The sequence below is a fragment of the Aptenodytes forsteri genome, unplaced genomic scaffold (genome assembly GCF_000699145.1).
Source record: "Aptenodytes forsteri isolate BGI_AS27 unplaced genomic scaffold, ASM69914v1 Scaffold183, whole genome shotgun sequence".
Lineage (NCBI taxonomy): Eukaryota > Metazoa > Chordata > Aves > Sphenisciformes > Spheniscidae > Aptenodytes > Aptenodytes forsteri.
In genome coordinates, this window is record NW_008795918.1 from 790246 (window position 1) to 817022 (window position 26777).

The 26777-nt window shown below is 41.7% G+C and overlaps 1 protein-coding gene across 2 annotated transcripts in view; it reads right to left on the minus strand.

The window, feature by feature from the left end:
• The window catches only part of PLEKHM3 (pleckstrin homology domain containing M3), a 95758-nt gene that overhangs the window by 35839 nt on the left and 33142 nt on the right, over positions 1-26777 (minus strand). For both annotated transcript variants that reach the window (XM_009284641.2, XM_009284642.2), the window contains exons 4-6: positions 24494-24639; positions 18722-18915; positions 6807-6870 (exon numbers count right to left, since the gene is read on the minus strand). In XM_009284641.2, the coding sequence (XP_009282916.1) occupies positions 6807-6870; positions 18722-18915; positions 24494-24639 (404 nt within the window). The remainder of the gene's footprint in view (positions 1-6806; positions 6871-18721; positions 18916-24493; positions 24640-26777) is intronic.

Sequence of the window (26777 nt, forward strand, 5' to 3'; positions counted from 1 at the left end):
ACCAAGTAACAATGGATGGGACGAGAGAAACCAGCCTCAAGTTCTGCCAGGGGAGGTTTAGATTGGATATTAGGCGAAATTTCTTCACCGAAAGGCTTGTCAAGCATTGGAACATGCTGCCCAGGGAAGTGATTGAATTGCCATCCCTGGAGGTATTTAAAAGACATGTAGATGAGGTGCTTAGGGACATGGTTTAGTGGTGGACTTGGCAGTGCTGGGTTAACGGCTGGACTTGATGATCTTAAAGGTCTTTTCCAACCTAAACGATTCTATGATTTAGAGTAGGTCAGACGGACTACCCCTCCCAGATGCTAGTTTCCCTCTTTTGAACTTAATTGTGCTTAGGATGTCTATTTTAAACATACACATAGTAAAGTGGGACCCATTTCACCTTAATACCATTAAAAGTGACTTGTCCTGTGTGTCAGAGAAAGCCTGCAGCAGAGCTGGGAAGAGAGTCCAGATCTCATGTGCCTTAGGATGAGAACTGGACCACTGTACAAATTAACAATGTGCATGCCTCTCACCTCCCCACACAACCATCTGTTTCCGTCTACCTCCTACTAAACATTTAAGAGCAGGGGCTGTACCTGACATGTCAGTTAAAACCCACCACTGTTTTAAACCAGCTCTACTCTGAGCAATGTCTTCTAACCTGTGGTCAGCTGAAGACTGGTAGTAATGCACTGCAGGACTTGCACCTCTGTCACACATGCTGTGTCAACCCTTGCTTGGGAGGCTGGGGATGTAAATCAATGTTTTCACTACAGTGCTGAACTCTGAACTGTGGCAGCTATGGCACAGATTTGCCTGGCATTTTGCTGCCCTTGTTGAGCACAGTGAACTCCCACAGAGAACTGCGACAGAAATCTTCAGCCATCTCAGCATAGCCAGGCCTGCCAAAAACCTAATTCTCCTTCTCATTTGCCACCTCCTGCCCCTCAAGCAAAAAAAAGGGCTTGCCTAAACTTAAAAGGATCTGCTGGTACAGCTACATGGGTAAACCTCTTTGGTAAATAAAAGTTTAAGCTGATACAGCTCATACTGAATCACTGAATGAAACAAATGACAGCAAAAGACTCTCTCATTGATGTAACTGAGTTTGCACTAATGCTTTTACAGGTATGGCTATATCGGTTAAGAGCAGGGGGTGGGGTGTTTGTCATGCACCTATCCCAGTAGCACTTCTAAAACTAGAGGAAGCCCAAAGTATGTTAGCTGAAACCCAATTTTGTCTATCAGTATAGCCACATGCACACTACTGACTTTCACCAGCACAGGCATGTGGGTTAGATGCCACATCCCATCCTTTTTATGCGTGAATAAAAAGGAACTGCTGGGCAAGGACACCACCACTGATGGGCTTGGAAGTCATCAGGCTGTATGTTATAAACCTAAGCTGAGCATTTCTCAGTAATTTTACGAGGACTGAGTGATCAGAAAAGAAGTTTTACTTCTGAAAAAAACAGAAAGTAATGAGCAAAAAAAAAGTCCACATCTCCTTGCAGTCTTTGCTATTGTTGGGACTCATGAAACAACTTGTCTAAATCAACCTAAAGTTCTGCACAGGCAAAAATGCTAGAAAGAGCATCTCCAATCTCCTCCTCCATCTCAGTCTAGGAAAATACAGGGAGGACCCAAATTTGCCATTAGAAAAGGAGGTGTGATGAAAGTACAGCATGGGTTAAAAGCCTGGAAAAGTGAATGAGATCTAACAATTTATTTGTTCTTCTAAGGCTTCCTAAACCTGATCTAACAATATACTAGGCTCAAATTAGGCGGAACTTATGTTTCATTGAAATTCATTTTTATTCCACAGATTTTTGTTAGGGAATCTTATATGCACAAAATCTTGAACAGAAACATTGAGATTTTCATATTGGGAATGCTTCTGTTAGACCAACTGTTCACCTAGTCCGAAACCCTATCAGACGCTGTAATCACTACTATATATGTCAGAGGAAGATGAAATCATTGATCTGTCTGTCAATAGGTGAGACATCTTCCTAATCCCCTCAGTAAATAATATGTCTATTCTGAAACCTTATAATCTCTTTATCTTACGTATTGTAACTGGACATTCTCATTATGGATACTTAATCCTCTCAAAGATGATAAACTTCTGGCCTCAGTAATATTACTGTGGCATTAAGTTCCTCATGCTCGCTGTGTGTTCTGCAAAGAAGCGTTTCCATTAAGGATTTTTATGCGTATTTCATATTCACTGTATGACCTGTGCTATATTATTGTGAGAATAGGGCTCTCCTGTTCATCCTTTCTCTCCGCTGTTCTTCACATTGTTTGTAGGTTCATCTACAGGTAGATAGTCAGGAAAGTTGATCTGAAGTAAATGGATGTTTTAATTAAATTTTAACGGATTAGTTTATCTGCAATGTTAAAATGGATAAATTATACTACATTAAATCCCTGTATGGACATACACATTCAGAATAATAATAGCCTTAATACAATTTAGCTCACTTTGCTTCCAAAGTAAATGGAGATAAACCAAATGAAAGCCACTTACATTTTGAATAACAGTATTTACACAGTGATTCAATGTAATTCAACTCATCATTTTAAATTCCCATATTTTGTCACTTCAATTTTTTTTTCCCTAAGTGTTCCCATGTAAACAAGCCTTCAAATCATCGTCTTTTTAAATCTGCTATCTGGCTCACAATTTCCATCCTTGACATCTAGTCATTTTTGCCGTTACATGGATCCTTTTTATTTTACCATATCTTCTGGGGGTAGTATAACCAGGATGAAATAATTGCCATGATTAAGAGTGTTTCTACAGTAAACACCATCACTGCAATAATCTTTGTACACTTGTATATCTTGCTATATTTAACATAAAAAACAGGCAATACATTAGTTAACTCTTTGTGTGGATTAAGCACCTGAATTTTGAACTCGTCACAATAGCCACTTCAAGTCTTTTACTTTAAAAGCTCCCATTAATATGGAATCTAGTGTAAGTAGCAAGAATTACTTTTCCTAAGAAATGCAAGAGTCTTGTCTGAGTTGGCTTCTGTCCAAATCAATGTTTAACAGTGTAAAAACTGTTAGTCTCACCAAAAGCAGCCCCATAGTCACACAAAATGAATGGATAGTTTTTAACTCCAGCTTGCATGAACTGTGTCCACGTGTCCACAAAACCAGTGATACGTCAATTAACAATGTCAGCAGAGAACAGAGTTCACACCTCCAGTAGGTTTAGGGTGAAGTTACCCTGGACTGTGACTGCACCATCAGGGACTATACTGCACATAAGTAAGAGTAATCCATTTTTCCAGTGTACTATGTCTGCTAAAACCAGCAATTTCAGGAGTGAATACTTGCTTCCTAACAACTGGAGGTCTCCCTCTTTAAAGCTTTAATTGATTGGAATAGCCCTGGATAAACTGGCTAACAGTGATGCGGTGGTGTTATGGGTGACGCAGGGCAGATTACTCTCTGGGCAGATGATGCCAGGGAGGGTTGGAAAGGAAAGCAAGTGTAGCCAATGGGGCAGAATAGGCAAGCTATCACACTTTGTGTTTCTGCTTGTTAAATCTGAATGTACCTAATTAGTTATCTTGTCTGCTAACACCTCCAACGACAGCAATGACAAGAGGATTCCAAGAATATGTACCCCATGGGAACGCCCATAGATAGGCTTGCTGTAAACTTTAATGTAGTCCCTGGGACCCTGGTCTGCAGTGAAACCTTGCTGTGTGTGCATTTGTGTTTATTTTAAATAAATATGCACATACAAATAAAGACCATCACTTGCTGCCTCTTTGGTTAAAGGTCAGGCCTACTCACTCACATCTGCACTACAAGCATTTGTTAATGAGTAAAGTACTAGCAAAACCACTACCTCACCAGGATTTGGCGAGTTTCCAAAATTAAGGACATTTTGTTTCAATTTTTTTCCACTCTGCTTTTAACCTCACAGTTAAGGTCTTCCCCAGTAGAGCCCTGTCCAAATGGATCCAAGTGACAGCCATCCCCAGACCATCAGATAGCTCAAGCATGTACTCTGCCACATCCATAAGGTCTAGGCATGGAGCTCTGTTAAGCTTGGAAAGAGATTTAAATTGGATTTCATTTTAGAATAGTATTATATGCTGCTTCATCTATCGGCAAACAGGCATTTCAACTTTTTTGCACCTAAGAACAGACCCTCATACCACATTTTTGAAACTCAGCTGCTTGGTAGGAAATGACCCATGTTTTCTACGATCTTTAAAGATAATTTGGCTAGGAAACAAATCCGAACTGAGCTGGGACTAACCAGGGTAAAGGTTGCTTATATCTGCAGATTACCCCTCTCTGCTTTTCTAATGCACTCACCATGCCTTATCTTTCCATTAATCTTTAATAAATCTTTTAGCTAATTCCCCAAATACACGCAATCTACATGACAGCAGGATACAGTGCAAAAGCAGCCCATGGATATGAGGAAATAGGCAGCAGAGGAATCAAAAGGAGGGGAAACTTTTAGGACTAAAAAACACCCAAACTGCAGGTCAGTAGAAAATGATGAGCAATCAGGAGAAAGCAGCAGTAAGGGGCAAACCAGGGAGGAGGCAGGGGCTGTAAGGGTATTAGTGTTTCTCCGGCTGCTGGATTCATTTTCTCAATGGGGCCCTCCTCCCCTTTCCACTCTGGTTCCACTCTGACAAAAACAGGCAATCCGATTTCAAACTTGGAGCCTCTGAAATGTGGAAAACCCTCTCCAGGCTGACAACAAGGATATAGCTGAATTAAAAGGTAAATGCAATTTAACCCACCCCAGCAGAAATGGTAATCAAATTATATTGTCTTTAAATATGGTAAGTTTGGGGCTGGGGCCCTCAGGGGAAGAGAAGGTGTCTTGCAAACACAAACACAAAGAAACATGCTAAAGGGAACTGCTAAATCAATGGATGAATTGTGACTTCTACCCTCCCTCCCTCCCACAGGGTGCTTGATAAGCTGCTGATTGCTTCTAAAACATCTACTACCAATGTTAGGAACTGATTAAGCAGCTTACAAAGCACTGGGGGCTAACAGACAGGCCCACTAGGGAGACTCCAGCTCTGTAGTTAAGTAGCTTGCTTTTTCATGGCTTGATTATTAAAGATGAGATAGCAGAACATGCTGAAAAGATGTGGAAACAGTTTTAGACCTCAGATGACTGACCTTTTTACTTTATATATGGAATCAATTCTACCCTGTGACTTCATCAGCCAACAAAAGCCATGTTTCCTGCAGTTCTGTAGTCTCCAGCTCTGAGGGGCATCTGAACTACCTCAACTTAAATGTGTCAACTGAACATCCAGAGCTGACTATGCTACCCATTATCCTGCAGAAAAGGCACCACTAGACAAGGGAAACATCAGTGGAAGAAGCTTAAAATAATGTGTTTTACATATCACTGGCAATGGCATTAGACTGTGAACACAAATGTGTCCAGGTCAGCTAGGGCATCTTACCTCATTGCTTCCTCCATTGTGCATCTGAGCGCTGCAGCACATTCACCTTAGATTCCCTATCCTCTCTTTTCATAGAATCATAGAATCATTAAGGTTGGAAAAGACCTCTAAGATCATCGAGTCCAACCATCAACCCAACACCACCATGCCCACTAAACCATGTCCGTAAGTGCCTCATCTACTCATCTTTTAAATACCTCCAGGGATGGGGACTCAACCACTTCCCTGGGCAGCCTGTTCCAATGTTTAACCACTCTTTCAGTAAAGACATTTTTCCTCACGTCCAATCTAAACCTCCCCTGGTGCAACTTGAGGCCATTTCCTCTCGTCCTATCACTAGTTACTTGGGAGAAGAGACCGACACCCACCTCACTACAACCTCCTTTCAGGTAGTTGTAGAGAGCGATGAGGTCTCCCCTCAGCCTCCTTTTCTCCAGGCTAAACAACCCCAGTTCCCTCAGCCGCTCCTCATAAGACTTGTTCTCCAGACCCTTCACCAGCTTCGTTGCCCTTCTTTGGACACGCTCTAACACCTCAACATCCTTCTTGTAGTGAGGGGCCCAAAACTGAACACAGTATTCGAGGTGTGGCCTCACCAGTGCCGAGTACAGGGGCACGATCACTTCCCACTTCATCTCTTTCTGCCAAACTCTTCTTGTTTAATCTGGTACATAATAAAATTCTGCTGTTCAGGCAGATGTACTGCAAGGTGCTTGCTTAGTTCAATCAATATCAATACAAAGACATGTTTTGCTGGCACATTACCTGTTCTGTGGTCACATCTGTCATAGTAACACTGCATGGCTTAACTTTGTGTAGCAGGCTTGCTGAGGTTTGTGTGTTTTGTTTTGGGTTTTTTATTATTTTTTCCTCTCTTGTGGTAATGTCTAGCAGACTTTGTAAATTAGCATGTTGCTAATTTTACAACTAACTAGGGACTGTACAAACTCATAAATTCCTGAATAACTATTCTTTCAAGCAAAGTAATAAATACTACCTGTCACCTGTAGGCTGAGCCTTAGATGAGCCTTCATTGATCAGATGAAAAATTTCTCACAGCAAAGTTCTCTTTGCAGACTACAGTTTTCTTTCACAGTCTCTTCCCGACCCATTTCAACACTGACGCTCTAGGCTTTCTCTCTCTCATCCCTAACCAATGCCCCTGTTAACCCATTTTGCCCCTGTTAACCCATTTTTATATTAAACTATAAACCACAGAGATGGCTTGGAAGTAAAGCTATTTATGCTACGATTAGCTAGAAGGGGGAATGTACAATTAGCTTGGAAGATGAGAACAGGCTTGCTATGTAACAGGTAGAATTATTTGAAGAAACTTACCTGCTGAAGGTCTGCAAGAGAATAAAGATGGATTTGCTGGAGAAGATACTCTCTGGGAAAGATCCTGGAAAAGAGAAAAATGGATGTGTGTCACGCTTTTTTGACTGGGAAACTCAAAGACTTCCTCTCCCCACCAAAAGACTGCAGAACAATGATGCTAGAGAGAGAGAGCTTGTCAGAAACTGGAATTATGTCACCCTGTAAGCACCAGCTACTTTTACAGCATTCCTCATGGGCACAACAATTCCACAATAAGAATGAAAGCTGTGCCAGTGTCATTCTTCAACTGTCAGGTAAGCATGTACCATGACATTTACAGTCGTTGAAAGCTCATACTGAGCACAGAAGGTGTTTCTTTAAACAATTTACCCAGTAATAAAAACAAATAACTCAAACTATACATTAAAAGTATTTCTTATGGGTTTTAGTACAAGATTCCTGGTCTGCTAGAAAGCTGTAACAGTTAATTTCAGATGTGATTTATGGTTTTGTAACTGAAATAACTATATTGGGAAAAATGTCATGCAGATACTGTTCTTCCAACATAAAGTTGATTGATATCAATTCCCTTTTGCATACAGAAATATATGTATTGGTATAGACTTTATAATGACTTATTTGAGAAAGGCATATTTTCCTTACGTAAACCAAGGTTTCAGGAAAGACCATTGATTATCCACTGACAGACCAGTTCAGTAAAGCTAAATTACAGAAACCTGAACAGACATGTCCTAATTAGAGTGACTTGCAGTAAAATGAAAAACTGGGTTAAAGTAACATTACAGAGAAAAATGGACCTTGTAAAGGTAAGCGGATATTAGCAAGAAAAGTTTATGAAAACCTATGTATCTGCCATAAAGATGTCAGGAAGAGAAAAAGTGCATCTAATTAAAATGTCTATCTGTGTGTGCACACAGAAGGAAACAACCAGCCAACCAGCTTTATTTTCCATCCATCCAGAACAAATATAAGACCACGCTAAGGTATCGTGGGGAGTGGAGAATCACATCACTCTTGCAAAAAAAGCAACCAAATATCTCAAGAGGTGCAACTATTTTACACTACACATTGCTTAGAGAAGAAATGGTGAACTCAGTTCCTACATTACAATCATGTAGTTTTAAGGCAATACAGAAACGAAATTCTTGGTATTTTTAAATGCACGAACAAAGCTCTGACAAAGACTGGTTTGTAATGGTAGAACTGAATGGCAGTGAACAGAAAGACCACTGGACATGTTCAAAAAAACCGAAGATACTGAAAGGCCGATATGAACTTACATGATCATGAGATGAGACTAATGAGAAAGTACACAGGAACTCAAAGAAGAGATTTTAGAAGCTGCGACAACGTAATTAGCTAAAACACAGATCAGCAGGGATAACAGTACCAACTGCAATCTTTGACAGAACACCGAATCTAAGAAATAATGGAAGCACCTCGGTTCATTGTACTCTATTAGTTGTCTTAAACAACTATCTTAAACTGATGCTTTCAAAGCTGTCTTGGAGGGACTAGGACTTTTCACTCCTGTTAAGGTGAGTGGTACAAAGTCTCATACTCCTTTTGTACTTTTGAAAAAAATCTAAGCTGTATTGGGGTGGGAGGGGAAGAGTCCTGCACGCAAGGCACTCGCAGCCAGGCACTGCCAATCTTACAGCACTCTTCTGGAGCAGGACTGTGCCCTTGCTCCTTCTGACTCACCAAGCACGTCTGCTCAAATTCTCAGCTGCAGTCTCACTGGGATACTGCAGTCTCCCCTTTCAGTTCTGTAGGCTATACCATCGCTCCTATTAGAGGTAAATGCGTTTCAGTGGCTCTGCTGCATCACACCTTCATAATACATTTGGCACAATGTCAAAGACCGCTAGAAAACAGTCAAAATCCAGATATCAGACAACATATGACATTGGGATTCCTCATTTGTGCATAGAAGATTTACTAAAATTGATTGCTAGGGAGTCAACTCTGAACAGCATTTTAAAGCCATTAGTATTTTTCAGCTCTGATAGAATTTCTTTCATTAAAATTTCCCCATCATTCTCCCCTGATCACACAGGCAGGCACTAAACAGCTTTTCCAGGAACTGTATTATTTACTGATGCCCTTACAGCACTGCTAAGGAAAATAATTAGCTAATGAAAGATTTCGTTTTTCAGGAAATAGCCTGAATAGCCCATAAGGCAGAAACTGTCAACGACTAATATCGATGACTAACATCACGTTCCCCTGCCTTCAAGGACTGCATTTTATTTCCTGCAAGTTCTGACTCCTAATAAAAAGTGTGCAGATGAAAAGCAAACTCATGATCGAGGGACTTCCTTTGTCAGGTGAGTCTCAGCCAGCACAGGCCCTGGTGACAGTCATCCTCTCCCTGTACCTGTCCCTCTCCCTGATACACGTTAGTTTGCAGCAGCAGCAGCTCTGCAGAGCCAGCATCCAACAATCCTCCTCCCTTCCAAATCTATTTTCCAGGAAAAGAAGTAGGCACTGCCCTCCCAGTATTATGCGAGACACATATATACACACACGTACACCCTGCACTCAAGTGAGAGGAGTGCTTATTTCCATTGCTATGGAAACTGAGGCATTAAAAAACCCTCAGTAAGTAAGGCTGGTCCAGCTTCAGATTTGCAGTCCTTTTATTGACTCAAAAAATCACAATTTGGTTGTGGTGGGCCACAGAAAAACAGCTGAGCAGCCAGAGCTCGCATGTACAACAGCATTTACAAAATTTCTTATGAAGTAACCGGACCAGTTCCTGTATGGTTCCCAATACATGCGGATGTGCAAAACAATCCCCTCAACACCCGCCCACATCACCAAAGGTGGAGAGCACACAGCTCCATGAGTGTGAAACCACTGAAATCGCCTAAAAGTAGGCAGCTCAGTCCCTAATCATTTAAAACATAAATGATGCACCTTCACCACACCTGTGGTAAGCTGAGCGGCTGTTTCAAAAACACATCTTGCTGTGCTGCACGTCTGCAATTAAGATCTCCTCCAGAAAACTTCTATTAGTCCCATTTGGAAAGAAAAAACGAAACTCAACAGCTACCTGAACATAACTTGGGAAGCCACCTCCCAAAAATGTGTCTGTTTATTGCCAGTTTTGTCAGCCTCTAGTGGATGGGGAACAAGAGCATAAGAAGCACCAGAATATCAAACCCAAACACATTTTCAAAAAAAATCACCATAAAATGCAAGCAAATCAGTTGGGGCAGGAAATCCACACACGCCAAGTAGTCCAGTGAGCAAGAAAATGAATGACCCGGTTTCCAATGGCTTGCTTGCCTGCACAGGTTCTCTGAGGCTAATGAGGTGATGTCTTATATAAAGTCTTTTTCAGCAGGGGGCACACAGGACTAATTCAGAGCCTCTTGCTTCTCGACCCAGACACTTCCTCTCATGTAACTAGTAGGAATGTAATGTCTTTGCCACCTTCATCCCTCTGTCAACTGCAACTGAAACTGGCCGAAGGAAGCCAAAGTCAGTAGAGTACAGCAGGCAAGACGGGGCTCACACAAACACCACGCCATTGCATCAGCGTCCAGACAAAGTACTACATGGCGTTCAAATCAACCTAAAATCACATTCACGTCTAAAAAACTGACACAGAGCACAGAGCAGGCTAAGATAACTACTTAGAAACATTTCACTAGAAAATACATATTTACTTTCTGCATGAGATGGAGCTTTGAGCATGCTTGGGTTAATATAAGGCCTTGATCCAAAAAGACCAAAACATGTGCTTGCATTTTATTTTTCCCTTGATATAAAGGTCCTTTACAAACACTAAGTGGGAAACCTCTGATAAGTTATTTGAAAGCAAAATAAAAGATGTCAGTTTTGTAAATCTTTTGATCGATGCGCTATAACAAACTGGATTTTTTTTTTTAAAGTTGGTCAAGTAAAAGCATTCAATAAACAGTGTCCTTTCAGTCAAATCTTAACACAGAAAAAAAACTGGAGTGAACTAGACAGAGGTCAAATGCAAGATGTTAAGACTCATCACAATAAAAACTCAAACCTCTGCTGCTTCAGAATGTGACCTGTGACCCTTGAAAGACAAATGGTATTGAGTGCATGTCTCGCTAAAAGCACCTCCTAAGCTTTCACAGTTTGGAAACTCCCGGACCGGTTTCACCATCCATGCAAAACAGAACAGTTGTGAGTCACAGGATTGCTGTGCTGTAAACCCTGGCTACCAGTCAGGGTTAAGCCTCCAATGAACAAATCAAGTTCAATGCTAACCAGCCCTCCAGCTTTGCCAGTTCCTGTGAACAATGAAATCCAAAGTCCTATTGGTTAAAGGTCTCTAAATTGCTTTATTGTTATGTGCTAGAAATAAAAGCAATCAATGCAAGCAGGAAAGAAACACACCATCAGAGACTTTCAGTCCAACTAAAAAAGAGAATTGAGCATTCTCAGTTTGTGATTATTATTCTTTTTTGTTTGATACTTTGTAATCCAAAGCATAACCTTCAGGCAAGATAGAACCAGAAATTTCATCCGTTCCCTTTCCGGATGATCTTATCAGGTAAGTGTTTGCACAAACAAAGGTTATCTCCTAGTGTCCTCCTGCAAACAAAACCACTGATAAGACTTTGCTTTTTGCATTTGGACAAAGTGTGTAGTCATGGTGCTTTGTTAGCACTAAGTAATTGCTCTGCATTTAAAGCCTGTTTATCATCAGCTTAGGTGATTTTTCTCCAATGGGTTAAATACCCTGACAGCTCTGCTAAAGCTACAACCAATTAATCTGCCCAAGCCTGACACTATAACCAAAGTACAAACGTGATAAGCAGAGCGAACTCTTCTTTTTACAGTGTAATCAAAAGAAATCAAGTTAGCTGGCAGGTGGGCACAACCAAGTCTCTTTTGTACCAAAAAACCTGCTGAAACGTAGGATGGGAGGGGGGAGGGGGAGCTGGCACCACTATTTCATGTGCCAGCCAGGAGTGTCTTGTTTGACCAGGTTGAGAATTGTATGACTGAGCTCTGACTCATGGGAGACGCAGATGCACCAGTCTAGTACGAAGCCACATTCAGACGTCGTCTCCTCCACCCCTCTGCAGGAAGCTGCTACACCCACAGCTGGCATAGCACCACAGGTACCAAGTCCATTGTCTCAGCCAGCACAGTTCATACCCTGGCACTGCAACTTACACCACCACCAATTTACTTTTAGGCTACTGCACCATGCTGCAAACTAAAGCAGCTGACAGGCAAGCACATACTGATTACAGCTGTTCCCATTTTTTTCTGCCCCCTAGACAAGGGGCAAGAGGACCTCTGAAGTCCCTGCAGTGTGCACCACCAACAGCTGTGGCTGTGTGCGTAGCACATGGGCAGGAACTGCGTGCGCTCTGATCTCATTGACAGGAGCTCAAATCTTTCAGAGTTACTACTTGATTTACAAAGTACAAAGAGATATCAGTGAATTGCCAGTTATCCCAAATATATGTGGCAGGCTAAATAACATCTCTTGCTAGGTTTTCTCTTGCAATTCATTTGACATGGAATCTGTTAATTTAAGGTAGAGAACAGCATCAGAGGTGGGGGAAAAGGTAGGATTTTTTCCAGTGTTGCTAATTCTTATAGTTTTATTCAGGCTTTTAATTTTGTATTTCCTTGGAAATCTCAGCTCCTGGAAGTATGTTGGGAGAGGAGAACCCCAACCTTCCAGCCAAAAAAAGTTACTCAAGGAAGTGGGGCCCTGGGAAACCCCGTGATTTGAAAGTCAAACGATAATAATAAATTAATGAATTTAAAACAAAACAAAACACTACTTATTTATTTCATTCTTGTCGTATTATACCAGATTATTTATTTTTTTCTAATTCTATGGGTCTGGCTAAAAAAGCGTTTGTGAACCATTTCGCATTCGTGAGGTATGAACACTCTTCTGGTTATGTTCTGGGAGCTGCCATTCTATATATCCAGCCCACACTAAGTGCTAGATTTATTAGCAAGCATGTCCAGGTAAGGTATTGTTTCATGTTGTTATGAAATTCCCCCTGAGCATCCCTATGTTAAAACAGTTACTCTTATCATCCATGAGCAATCCTGAACCAGTACATAAACTTTCAACCAAAATGCAGTACACTAACTCTCTCTCCTCTGTGGTCACTTGAGCAAGGTTACGGTAACTTTGTGAAAGACAAGAATTGCTACAGATCAAACTCAGGAATCAAGTACTGCTGTTACTAAAAGCAGGATGCAGAGTTAGAGGCACACAGTTTCATTCTGAAATCAAAAATCCCCCAAATTAACTTGAAATGAAGAATAAGAAAATGCTCTTTGCTTTTGTCAGGCACTTCTGAACCCTTGCAGTTTACTGCTGGAAGTTCTGATATAAAAACACAGAGATAAAAATGGCACAAGTCATATTCAGCATGGTGTCCGCATCTAATAGGAACTTTTTAAATCATTATGGTTTTTTAAAGCAATCTAGTCTCAAAAGGTGAATGGAAACTACCATTTTGAAAGATGTCTAATATTACTGATCTATTTGACAAGGAGGTGCAGGTGTGCCCCTAGACCGGAAAATGCTAACATGAACTAAAAGACCCACCTGTTCTCTGGAAAACTCATCATATATACCCTGGCATGCTCCTCAGCTGGATGCTTACCATGGTAGAGCACTGGCTTGTGCTTTTAACCTTTCCTTGGCTTGAACAGACAGCAGTACTGCCTCCACCCTGGCTGCTCTGGCACACATCTTGTGGCTCCAGCTCTGTTTGTTACCCCTAGTTGAAACGAAAGCTCAAAGTCCACCTTAACTCCATCCCCTACAGTTTTAGCCAAATGCTTTTTAAGACGTTAACTTGCAAGGACCCTGCATGCACAGTTACTTCTTCAAAAAGACACAAGAGTTGAAGCAAAGGGGTGGTCTGTTTGTAAGAGCTACATCAACAGGCATGCTTTATTTCAGCTACTGCGATGACTACACGCATGCAGGATCTATATAAAACAACAAATGGCTCGTGCATACTTCTCTGCATTTATTTTCTCACCTTCCCTCGCTTTGGGGTGTTGTTTGGTCTTAACAGTGGATCCTCTCAGGATATCCAGATATCCTCTTTGAATGAGTTTCTCCCACCCTCTTTTCAATCACCCGTGCAACAAATTTTCTTCTTCTGTTGGTCTTGCCATTAACTCAGAGCCCTGAGTGCTATGAAACCACATCCTTCTGTTCCTTTCCTGCTCAAACTTTCTTTTTGCAGTCTACTGCTTTCACAAGTTGTGTCTTTGTTTTCCTGCTTTGGGATTTTCCACTCTCCAAATGGTCTACCCATTGCAAAGAAAATGGAGAAAACAGTCTCCTTTGATAGTCTGGACATGACTTAACAACCTTCTGTTGTCCTTGGTCTGAAAGATGACACAGCCCCAGCTTCACATACGTGAGGTATTTGGTGGTATAGTGATTGCGTAAGATCAATCAGGATTCCTGTGATGTGTTTATACACGTTCCCCAATTGTCACACAAATATTTTGAAAGTAATCTACTCCTGTGTCAGATGTGATATGTCTAAGGCCTCACTGTAGGAAGTGACAGGACTCTATTGTTCAGCATAACTGAATTTGGGCTTGTTTTGCATTGTGCTGACAGACCGGCAGGCTCAGCCAGGACCACATGTCTGCGGCACTGGAGGTGTACCTTTAACCTCCTGCTGCAACAGCAAGCTCTAATTTGGTCTTCCTGTAAGATGCTAAGTAATGTATCTAGCGCTGGAGTTTTGCTAGGGTAAAACTGATGTATTGCTGTTCTAGAGCTGATAGACAAATGGTATCAGACAGAGATGAGTAACAAGATGCAAATTTTTCCATATAGTTTCTCACCACCATTCAGAAGATTTACTTACAGAGCGAGGGCACTGCAACGAGCACTAATGTATAGGGGAATGTGCTGCAGAACATTTACCTTGTGTCGCTGCCATCTGTCTAAAGTATCTGGGTTAGCAACACCTGAACTGCAAGTTTAGGTGTATAGCTGAGAGAGCAGAGAGCCCAGAGAGAGCGCCAAGATTGACCTGGGCTAGCCTACCCTACAGTAGACATGGAAGTGCCTGAAGACTTCCCAAACAATCATTCTGACAGCTCCTTGACTGAAGAGCCTTCAACCATGACAAGAACAGAGGAAAAGAGGCTGCAGCACACAAACACGCTGTTAGTGTGTCTTATGTCTGGAGTAAAAGGAAGAAAGCAAAACCAGAATAAAACTTGCATCATTCAGCACGGCTTCACAGAATAACCTCAGTATTTAATGGACTTGGAGATTCTCGCTCTTTCCCAGCTATCAAGTTTATTGACTCCATCTTGTTTGCCTGTGCCATTCATTCATCATCCATCATCCCACAATCTGCAGGTGGTGGTGGGATCTGTACAGCTCCACTTGTACTAATTCTCTGTTGGCTCTAGGCTTTGGTCTTGTATGTTTCTGCCTGAACAGCATCCACACAAGCAAGACGACCAAATCAAACAAGAACTTGTTGAGTAAAGACATTTGCGGCAAATTATGTCTGTTGCAATACTGAGGTGACAGCCACAGCAAACTAGGCATAACAATGTCCCTTGTAAAACAGCAAGCTCAGCAACAGGCTCGGAGTCTCAGCTGGCTAATCGCAGAGGAACGCTGCTGATATGCACCGGTGGAGGGCCTTCTTTCTCCTCCCAGCCAAGTCTGAATTCTTTTTTTTTTTCCCTTGCAAATATAAAAAGAGCTTAGAATCCAGTGGAGCAATAGGTGAGAACAAATCACTATAACTGAAGAAGACCACTCTTGTTGTGAGCCTTCTAGCTACTTTTAGGATTTCTTCTGCTTCTTTTCCTTTCTTCCTTCCTTTTTTTCTTCCTTTCTTTCTACTTAGTCACTTGTTTCTTCAAAGTTCACAATGTGGTTCAGCCCTGAGTTCTCTGCTAGATGCCAAGTTTCAAAAGTTCCCAAAGTCCCTATCTATGCACACCAAGCATTATAAATAACATTTCCACATTTAAGCCAACTGGATCCTGAGCTAACCTGGTTTATAGCCATCTGGAATTCTTCAGAAAAAGTGACTTGTAAGCACTGTAAACAGTTTTGTCTTCCCAGAGGACACAAAGAGTTTCCAGCTTCATTGCCATCTTCATTTTGCAATCTGGGTTCAAGAGCAAGGTATAGATTTAAAGAAGATGATAATGCAAATAGTATTAATAAAAGAAACCTCAGTGTGATCTACTTTTCCCTAATAAGGCAGGCTCTATCAGTGTCCCAAAGGCAGCAAGGTGCCAATACAATTAATCAGTCTGTTTTTAGTTCTCCTTAGACAGCAATATTAACAGTTTGTTTCAGTCTGTTTATATGGGTCTGACAGGTCTTCAAGATGCTATGTTCACTTTCTTGTGATTAATAGTCATTCACATACTAAGGTGAAGACCAAGCAGAAAAAGAATGTTTTTAGAGCAGGACAGATAACTGGATTCTCTCCCCCAGCCTTTCATTTCTAACTAGGAAACAGTACTAAGTTTAGGAATGCTGTCTCACCTTATTGTTTAAACTCCTCCTTTTCTTGCAACTTGCCCATGTGATGAGCCAAAGGGAAATTTAAATCACATTTTCTTTGTTTACTTTTCAGCTGTGCTCTATAAAGCCATCACATTGATAGTGAATGTCTGCACACTGTGATACTACATACAGAAAGCAAAGCCATTGGGACCAGTTTTGAGCAAGGAATAACTCCTTCTGGGAAAAGAGCTTCTCTTCCTTTTCATCTCTGCAAACCTCTTAGGGGAGATCTGAGGGACCAACTGAGCACCAAACCCACCCTGACAGAGACTTGACAGAGCAAGAAGGATATGGACTCTAAGGTGTGTTTTGTACATTCCTTCAGTGGCTTTTACAGCACTTTTAACAAACCCTACCAAACTGGAGATGCTTCCCCAGTACAAAAGCAAACCATTCTTGGGCTGGGGTCTCCACAGGTGGTTTAACTGGAGACAGTGTGAAAGAACCCTTAGATAAGAAAAGGGAGCATTTGGAATATTTCCCAGTTTCCCCTTCTGCCATTCTGGCTGTTCCGTTTTGATACAGGGAGTTTTTTTCTCTCTCCTCTCCACCCCAAGAAAAGACCACGCACACATTTCTGTACTAATTTTTGTCCATTCTCTCTTCTCTCCATTTCCTCAGCAGCTGTCATCTCTCCTTTTTGGAGGTAGGTTTTTGGGCTCCCTCTTTGTCCTGATTTCTTCATTAACTCTTAATTTCCTGAGATCCCTTCCCTCTTTGGATCTCCTCCTTCTCCTGGCTTTCCCTCATCCCTTTGTCTCTAGTCCATTGATTTCTCTGCTTAGGCCTCCTTTGATCTCTCTTCTTTCACTCTCTTATCCAAGTCCATTCAGTCTCGTGCCTCCTCCTGTCTATTTTAATCAGGGCATTCTTTTCTTCAGCATTAATCAGAAAGCATAATTTCTTTTCTGCCACTTTTTCTGAATGGCAGCCTTCACAAATCTTATTCTCCTTTTAGTTTTATTGCAGTTGAAGAGGATGGCATAGGAAAGTTATTACAGCTGAAGAGCAAAACAGCTCTGCAAGATAATACCATCCTCTAGAATAAAAGAAAAATAATCCTAATTTTTAAAATGCTGTAAGATGCCCTAACAAATAATAGGAATTGAGCAGTAAGACACAAACATATATTAGCACACAGCGAGTCTGACACAAGAACTCAGTAGCGCTCTCCAGAAACCTGTTGCTATATCCTTCTCTTAGTTGTTCTAGGTAGTTCATCAAAGCAATGACATAGGTTATGTACCAAATAGCAGACCGGCTCACTTCTCACCTGGGATAAAGACACTAATAGTGCAGCCTCCTGTCCCTCCCAGAGAATTCAGGTCCTCCATCCCTAAAACACCACGCTCAAAATACAGTCACTGATGTCGTCTGCTTTCTTGCCCTTTGGCAGCTCATAATTTCAAAGCAGTGGCTTTCCTATTTGCAGTCTTGTCTTACTTACAAACTTGGGGTATACAAATGCTTACAGATGCATTTACCACAAGGTCAGCTGCATGTGCCTGGAGCCACTCACCTCACAGTATGGCATGGGCAGAGACATCTCCCCATCTCTTTCGGAGACCCACGACAAAAGTAACTTGGCTTTTTTAAGGTCACAACTGTGGCTTGATGGTTTTAAGAAGATTGTTCATTTTTCTTGTTAGAAAAATGCAGCATCAGCTGAATGGACTAAGATACAGCACTTCTAAAATGAAGTTCACTTTTTTATATAAAACTACTGTTTCCACCACAGAAAACTCAATATGAAACACCTTCTGCTGTGCTGCGACCCTGTGTTTTCCAATAAACAAAACACTCAACACGGCCATGTCAAGGATGGAAAAGATAGTGCCTGAGCAATAGCATAACTGCTCTGGTGTCACATAAACCATATGCTGGGTCACGTGTCACAGTACTACACCTGGCCTCTGCCTTTGTGCAAGATCATATCACAGAAGAGGGCAGAAGCGCTGGACAGGTGATTGACTCTGGCCTCTCTCATGCTTTGGCATACTGTGAGGTGCTTCAAAGGTCCCAACAGTGGCTACCACACTGCGATGCCATGGGAGGGAGCATGAGGTATCACACCTGACTGAAAATGCTCACACACAGCCAGGAGGCCTGAGGAGGAGTAAAAGATGCTCACCACAACGCGTGACCCCTGCGCTAATAGCTGTCAAGAACAACTTCAGATATTCAGACCCTATAAAACCATTTTCTTTGGCAGTAGATAACACAGCTGCCCAGGGAAGTCAGATACAAGCACAACATCTTTCTAAATGGGTAACACCTTCAGAACTAGATTGTGAGGAAAAAAAAAAGGAGAACAGCAACATGACAAGGAAATGACATCCTTGTGCTGTATGTTGCCTGTGGTTCTTACCTTCTACGCAGATCTTCAGCCACTGCTGCTCTGCAGCTGAACAAATAGGCTCGGAGAGATTTTAGCTGCTGTCTCAGGCGGACAACAGTTGCCAGAGATTCAACATGCTTGTACAACATGGGATTTTCCTGCTGGATATCAATCAATGGCTCCTCATAAACATATTCCAGGAACTCTTTGGCTTGCTTTGATACCTGAAAAATAAAGCAACCAGTTTAGCTAGGTTTTCCTCCCAACTCTTTTTAAGTAGATCTTCCCCTCTGTGATCTGTCAGCTATTCTCTGCATCTGAAAACTTACTCTGTTACCCATTACAGATGAAGACAGAGCTGAGAGAGATCCAACTGTCTCTGCTTATAGCCAAGTCAAACTTCATCAAGCCCATCAAAGTTGAGCGTATGAGATAATTGCTTACTTACCCAAAGTACAGCGATATTTGCAGCCACGCATGTTTTCACTGCAGGGTAACATAGCTTACTAGATGTTTTTCAAGTCTAAAAACTGATTACCAAGTTTCTTCCCTGTTAATATTTTTCTTTTTGTTCCTTGTTTTCTTTTTGGCAAGAAGCAAGTGATTAGGTAAGTGCCAAAGCACAACATTAGAAAAGGAAACATACACACTGCAAATCCAATCACATTGGACTATCCTAGGGTATAGAACTCCAGTGTAAAGTACTACTCCCATTTGTTTCATGCTCATCCAGTATGGTTAAAATTATGTAAAAAGAAAATAATCAGAAGCACATCTATCAAGTTGTTGTGTTTTTTTAAATACAGATAAATAAAGTTGAATTTTACTGGTATTACTCAATCCCAATGTTTCACCTGCAAAAAATTTTTCTTACGCCTTTTTCATGATAGTGCTCTGTTCTATCTCCACCTGCAAAGAGCTACTGTAATCTTGATAAATTAATGGGACTTTTGTTCCCACTAGAAAAGATACTCCTGCTTCTGAGGTGAGAAGGCCAAATTCCCTCTCATTCCTTATTTCTGCATTTTATCACAGCTGGAAAAGAGAAGATGGGATTATCTGAAATGAGCTGCAAATCACTTGAAACTGTGCTATGGAAATACTGTTCGCTCCACAATTCAATTAGTCCTCCTGGACCTTTAAATCGGTGTTTACACTGAGTTGAGGGAAGGATGAATTAGGCTAACAAAAGGAGAAAGGGCACACCATAGTCTCTTGAGATTTAGGATGTTATTTCCCTTCTGGTGCTGTAAGGTAGGAAGTAGGTAAAAGCAACATACATCCTTATAAATAGCACCACTTCCAAAACCAGCACAAGTTACTAGCTACAGGAGTCACTAGCTACTTACGGGGAAAGCTAGCTCCAAATGTAACCTTTTCACAATGCATAATAAAAATATAAGAAATAATGCCAAGACCACCAATAACTACACAGATAATATGATGTGTAATTTTAAATACAGCAGACCTATTTGTGTTAAACATCCCACTCATTTCTTTCTTCCTCCCCTTTTTTTTTTTTAAATAATGCATGTACAAGGAATCGTGCTGTCTGAATGGAAGCACAGGTAACATGCTGTGTAAGGAGCAGCACAGGCAACTTGGATTTTGTAGAACAAAACTCTACAAACCCCAAATATGTCAAGCTTTCTAACACTAGCAATGTTGATGTTTTATTAGACATGCTAACTGCAGTGCACAAAAGAGACTGCAGTTAAACAACCTGCTTTTACAATCATTAAACTATCTGGCTGTAATATCTCAGCAATCCCCTGACAACTGCTGTATCTATAGTAAATATTATTTCTCTTCCACCAATGGGCAAATTAAGCCACATATTCAGTGATTCCCTAGGAGGCACATGAATGCTTGGTACAGCGACTAGCACCTCCCACCAGGAGGACCTGGCGCCCAGTGCTCTTTGTAGTCTTCCTTGCTTTAAACCCCTGCTGAAGTGATGGGCTCCTCATCCACCTGCCCTGCTGTCTCGGGAACCAGAGGGCAATTACTGTCTAAGTACTACACGCATGCCTGTGCACACCTGTACCCTGTATGGGGTAACCCTCCTGAGGCTGCAACATTAGGAGTACAGAAAGAAAAAAAATGCCAGAATTGAAGTCACCTGAGTGACTCTGAAATACATGTGCACTATGATGACAAAGTATTACTGTGCGGCTCTGGTGCTGCATGGTCTGAATGCAGCCTTTGAGGAGAGAGGAGCAAAGCAAACCTTTCTCTCTCCTTGCCAATACAATGTACCTGTGGAGCACTGATTGCAGGAAAAGTAGCTTTGCCCAGCATCACTGGCTGACAAGTAGGTGTCAGTTCACTCTGCATACCTGACACAGGCATACAGGTCATTTAAAACATTAACTCACATTGCCAACCATAGCAAAGTTAGAAGAAGCTGAAATGCAGTCTTATAATGGGAAGCATCAGGCAGCCATAATAATTCAGCTTGCTACCAGCCAATATTCTAGTACCTGAAGTAGCATACTCACAGTCCCCCAATTTTACTGGGCAGACTAGACAATCCTATTAAATAAGCCAGACAGAGTGAGAAGATGCAAAGTGCAACAGGGTTTTAGCTTTAAATGCCATATAAGGATGGATGCTAACATTTCCAGACCTTTCTTTTCTAGAGGCTGCAAACTTACAGTTCAGAATTCAATTTACCAGAAGTCAGTCTCCCTTGAAGCCTTCTGGCACAGGGAGTTCATTTCCTGCTGTGTTTGTCTGGCATTTTGTGCAGGCTGGAAGCCACCTGAACCAAACTGCAATACTTACTGGTTTTTGCGTGCAAACAGGGAAAACAGTTGGCTTAAATAAAAGGAAGAAAGGATGTTCACAAGATTGCCTCTTTTCTTTTCCCTTCACACAAACACATGAAAAACACAAATATGAAAACAGTAGGGAGACAGGAAAAGAAGTGGACCTGGGGACTGAACTACTGCTTTGGTTATGACAGGAGAAACATGCCTAACTGCCAAGTCCTTTCAAGAGCTTTTATTGCAGTCAAAGGGATTTTTCTTTTCCTACCCATGTGCTTTCAGGTGTTAAGTGCATTGTTGTTTTTCAAGATCCTGGGTATGGGAAGACACAACTCTTCAGATTTCTACTGCTGCTGTTTTTTTCATGCCCTGTCTTGCCAAAAGCAGACAAGAACCTCTCCATTTGCAAAACTTACCTAATTGATGCAACAGTTTACTTTACAGCTGCTGCTCAGATGTCTGAGAGTCCATGAAACAAAAAAGAAACATGCCCAATTACATTGTATCATCATAAAAGCTCATGTGCTAGAGTACCTGTTGATGCTTGCTTTGCCAGGGCCAGATAGGACAGACACCAGGAACCCCTGCAGAGGCGGGGAAAAGGTGGCAGTGGGAAGGAGTGCAGGTTTTCAAACTCTTCATTCACTTTCCTTCCATTTGGTGGACTGACAGGCACATTTCAGACTGCGTGAAACACAGAAGCTTTTGAAGACTGAAGCCCTGTTTCAGTTCTGACCATCAAATGTGGTACGTGCTTATTTCCTGCAGGACCTCTCTGGGGTATGCTATGACTCTGGCCAGGAGCAAGTCACCCACTGCAGAAGCTCCCCTTTCAGGCATTGCTGCGCTACCTGTGAGGGGCAGGGCTGTGCATTTAGAAGCTCTATTGTTTAGCTTCATTTTGGGACATTGCTGCACAGCTTTGTGTGGGCACACTGGCAAATTATGGGAGGGGAAACGCTGACAAATTAAGTGATCTTCCTTCAAAAATGAGCCCGAAGAAAATTATTACTACCAAGATCACCTCAGGGAAGTGGGACAAGATATCTGTCTTCGCCAAATCAGCACATTTAATCAATCACTACTAAGGAATCATGCAGTTTCATTATAACTATTAAGTGCAGCAGCCAGCACTAAGTTGCCTTTTAGACGATACAGAGGAAATAAACATTAGGCCTTATCTCTGAATGGAGAAAGGAGATGTGGATGTAAAAATGCAGGCAATATGTGCTCTACCTCAGAGAAGTACTGCTTAATTCCCATGGAGGTATAGCATGGACAGAAATAAAAGCGCATGTATGCAGAATTTAATAGAAAGGGGAAAACCCCAAAGATTTCACAAAAGTAACAAGAACTACTTGTTATTTTAATGCTATACATGGATGGGACGGAGTTGAGGAGATCCAGCCAGTGATCTCAGCTCAGTTGTCACACTGCCACTGTAGCACATGATGCCCTCTTCACTTTCCCTCCCTGCCTTAGTTTCTGCTCTAATAGTCGGGGATTCTGTAGTGTTTTCCTACCTAAGGGATGGTGTTCCTTTCTTAAATCCACCTCTCTGAGCACTTTGGCACAGAGACTGGTAAAGTATCTGCACAGAATTTGCTTGTGCTCCCAAGCCACCTCACAGCTGTTCTGCCTGTCTACAAAAAGTGCAAATTGATAACTTCTCACTATTATAGTGCGATTACAGTAGATTAAGTTTTCAATGAATGCTTAAGCTTAAAAGTCCTTTCCTTTTGTGCCTCAGCTGCCTATACCAAGACCACAGGAAACAGAGCACAAAGCATAATTTTTACCCTGCAGGTTTAGAAAACAAAACAGTTTATTTTCTTGGCAGTATTACTGACAGCTTGATATGAGGTCTTTGCCTTACCATCCACTTGCCCTATATTCAGGCTACCTATACTACCATGGGCTAGCAAGTTTAGTCCTTGGTAAAAGCATCCAAAGAAAGAACTCTTAAATATTTATTCCTAGCTTCTAGGAAAGGGAGAGGGTTTTGTCTCCACACGTAGGAGCTTTGTAACTCTGAAGAATCTTGCATTTCATGGTGCAAGACTATCATTTTCCTGATGGCATGCTCTGGCTACCTTTTAATAATCTCCCCGTATGACAAATTTTCTTCTTCAAGAGAGCTGCTTTTCTCCTAATGGGGCATTTACTGGTCTTTTTTTTTCCTTTTCAAATAGCCCATAATAATAATATTCGCAGACATAAAACATCAAACAGCCTTTCCTAACAGTGGCTGCTAGGTCTGAAGCTCCAGCATGGTTTGGATTCCTTGTGAGTTTGTTATTGTTTCATATGCTCCCCGAGATGGCAAAACAACACTGCTACTGTGTTTGCTGGCATAATGCTTTGAGGCATGTAATCAGTCGCCCCTATCTAGCAACCAGCCACCGAGACACCAGCAAATAGCAGATTACTAAGTTTTAGAAAAGCTGCTTGTGTGGCAAGTGAACAACTGTAGAATATTCTCTTTATGTTACTTTCAGCTGTCTGGTCCAAACAAGTGCTATAACAATGTCCTTCTAGTGTCCTTGAAATGTTTGTGCTAAGAGACAGGACATACTGGGCCTTGCAAACACCTCGTTTGGGTATGCCAGTTTCCTGTGGGCATTTCCACAATTTTGCATCCAACACCAAGCAGTGCCAATCCATAGTCCCTAGTGCTCATGAAACAGGTACTCCTCAAGGGCCCAATAACTGCAAAGATTAGGGCTAGAAGAGAGGTTTCAGTGTTCTGTCCTTCCCTGTCTCTTGAACAACCAGATAAGCAATGGTGGAAAAGATGCCACCAAGAAAAAGCAGCATGGCTGCTCCTGTGGTGGAACGCCTTAGGCCTGGCTAAGGAAATTGTGATGAAAACATGTCTTGTTGAGAGAGCATGGCTTATTCTGGCAAGAGGGACAAAGACGACAGTATTAGCAGTCAATGCCTGTAACCTTCAACCTGTTGCAATGCCTGTGTTTCTATCTAAAGAGCAATTCAGTTCACTTGGTAGCAAGCCAACCTGCAGGGAGATTACCTTGTATTTGGAAGTGTCCCAGTTATGAACCAGCCGTGCAGGGATGAGGAAGCTGTCATCCACATGGCAGATGCTGCAGTAATACCATCCACTGTAGCTGCACACCTTGGCTTTCCCATTGGACAAGCCTATGGAGCGCTGACAGCCTGGAGAAGAGAGAGGGGAAAAGTCCGGGTTTGTACACCATGCCAGAGGTACACACTCAGGATGTAGTGAGAAAAGTAATTATTCCCCCATCTGAGACCCTTTTTAAATTTTATTTATTTATTTTACCAATGAGCCATTTCTCATTCCCTAAAAATAGAGGAATAAACATCAGTATTCTTGGACTAGTGCTGAACAAGCATACGCTAACTTGGGCATCTATGACAAAGAGTTCAGAGAGCAGTCAAATGATACTTAGCACTTCTCAAGAAACAAAGGCAGAAGACCAACTTTGAGACCCTGGGCATTTAAAAGCCATGGCCATCTGAAAACCATGACCTGAAGCCTAGACAGAAAACACCAGACTACGGAAGTACTGCATGCTCTCTCCAGACATCTCCCATTTTCCCCAGAACAGAATGGGCCAGCATTGGCTGCCTGGAGGAGCTCAAGTCAGCTCCTGCTGACAGCCAGAAGGGATACTGACTTGGCAGGTAGGATTTGGCCACAGAATTAGCACAGCCAAGGCAAACCACAGTCAGACCATGAATAATAACTGTGAGCAGCAGTCACATTGAGAACGAGTAGTCCTTCACTAGCAGTAGTGACACAGCTCAGTTTCCTGCATGGGTTTTTTTTTTCCTTACAATTGGATTACCCTGTGTCTTACAAGGTCTGAGGTCTGCCTGATACTTTTTTCACAGCTGGATCCCTTGCCTACTCCCATGCTTTCTTGTGTGGAATCCCTGGGGTAAAACAATGTAGTCAAAAGCTGCTGCTTTAGTTGGAAGAACTAATGCAGAGTCCTCCTTCACCTGACCACCTGTTTTCACAAAACACATAGAAACTCAATGTATTTGACACCTCTGTCTTTCTCTCAACTGTGGCTAAAACGATCCAACAGGTTCAAATAATATTAGAGTGGAGGGTTGAAGACAGACAGCACAGTCACATTAAACAACCTGCTCAGGAAGCGAGGCTAAAAATGTTTGGATAAGAAATAATGAGATGTCTGTGGTTGTTATTAACACCTCTTTGACACAGCACACATGACAATATTTCTGCTTTTCCTTCAAATGCTAGTGTCCCCGTATGACATTTACAGCTACAGACACAATTAGCACCACAGCCCCACTCCGGCATGTGCTGTATGCTCAGACTGTCTCTGCTGGAGCTGGTTAGTAAGGCTGATCAGCAGAATCCTTGTACATCACTTTTACAGCAAAAGTATTGGTTAAACAGAGTTTTTTCAGGCAGAAGTCAACTGACTGCTTTTGTCAGTACAACTGATTTTGTTTAGTGTAATTATGCAACTTTTCCCACTGAAGCCATCTTTTTTCCCCAGTAGAAGTTATCTTGATTTGAGGAGAGACTGCAGCTCAACTACTCTAAGCATAAATCGAACTCCTCCTTCTCCCTATTAGCTGATGCTACCATGTCCCCTCTGCTCTAATCAAAATAATTAGAATAACCTGACCAACACAATTAGTTCACTTCCTCCTCTTCCACACTCCAGAGCCATTTGGCCATTGATCCTCTGCAATGCACACTATCAAGTGAATCAGTGTGGGACATGTCCTGTCTCCATCTCTCTCTCCCCCTTCCCTTTTTTTTTGAAGGGAAGACGTGCAGTTTCTTGAAAAAGGCAAATATATGAACAGGTCTGTTGATGAAAGAGATACTTATGTTAATGTCTCCTCCTTTACCATTCATAAGATCAGAGCATAAGTAAAAACATGTATCTCAAGTGGTATAACGCAACATACATAATGCAAAAATGTGATCTCATCTTAGCTAATAATCAAACAGAAAACCCAAACATTATGAATGTAAACTATTACCACTGTATAAGTAATTTTTGTATGGTAAATATTAGCAGAACTTTTTGCAAAGCAATATTTTTAGGGCAGAAAGAATGCACGTATGCCTTTTATAATGGTAAAGTCAATTCAAGTAATTCAGCAGTGTGTTACAAAAAAAGATGACCTATGACTGTGGCTTGGGATCAGAACTTAGGAGCCAACAACTTCATATTTTCCTCAGTGCAAAGCACGCATTTTCCCATCTTTTCTTTCCTGTTCTTTTCTTTTTTTAAAAAAGCAGTTTCCTGACTAGTCAGTTAAAAGAGTTTCCATGCAGT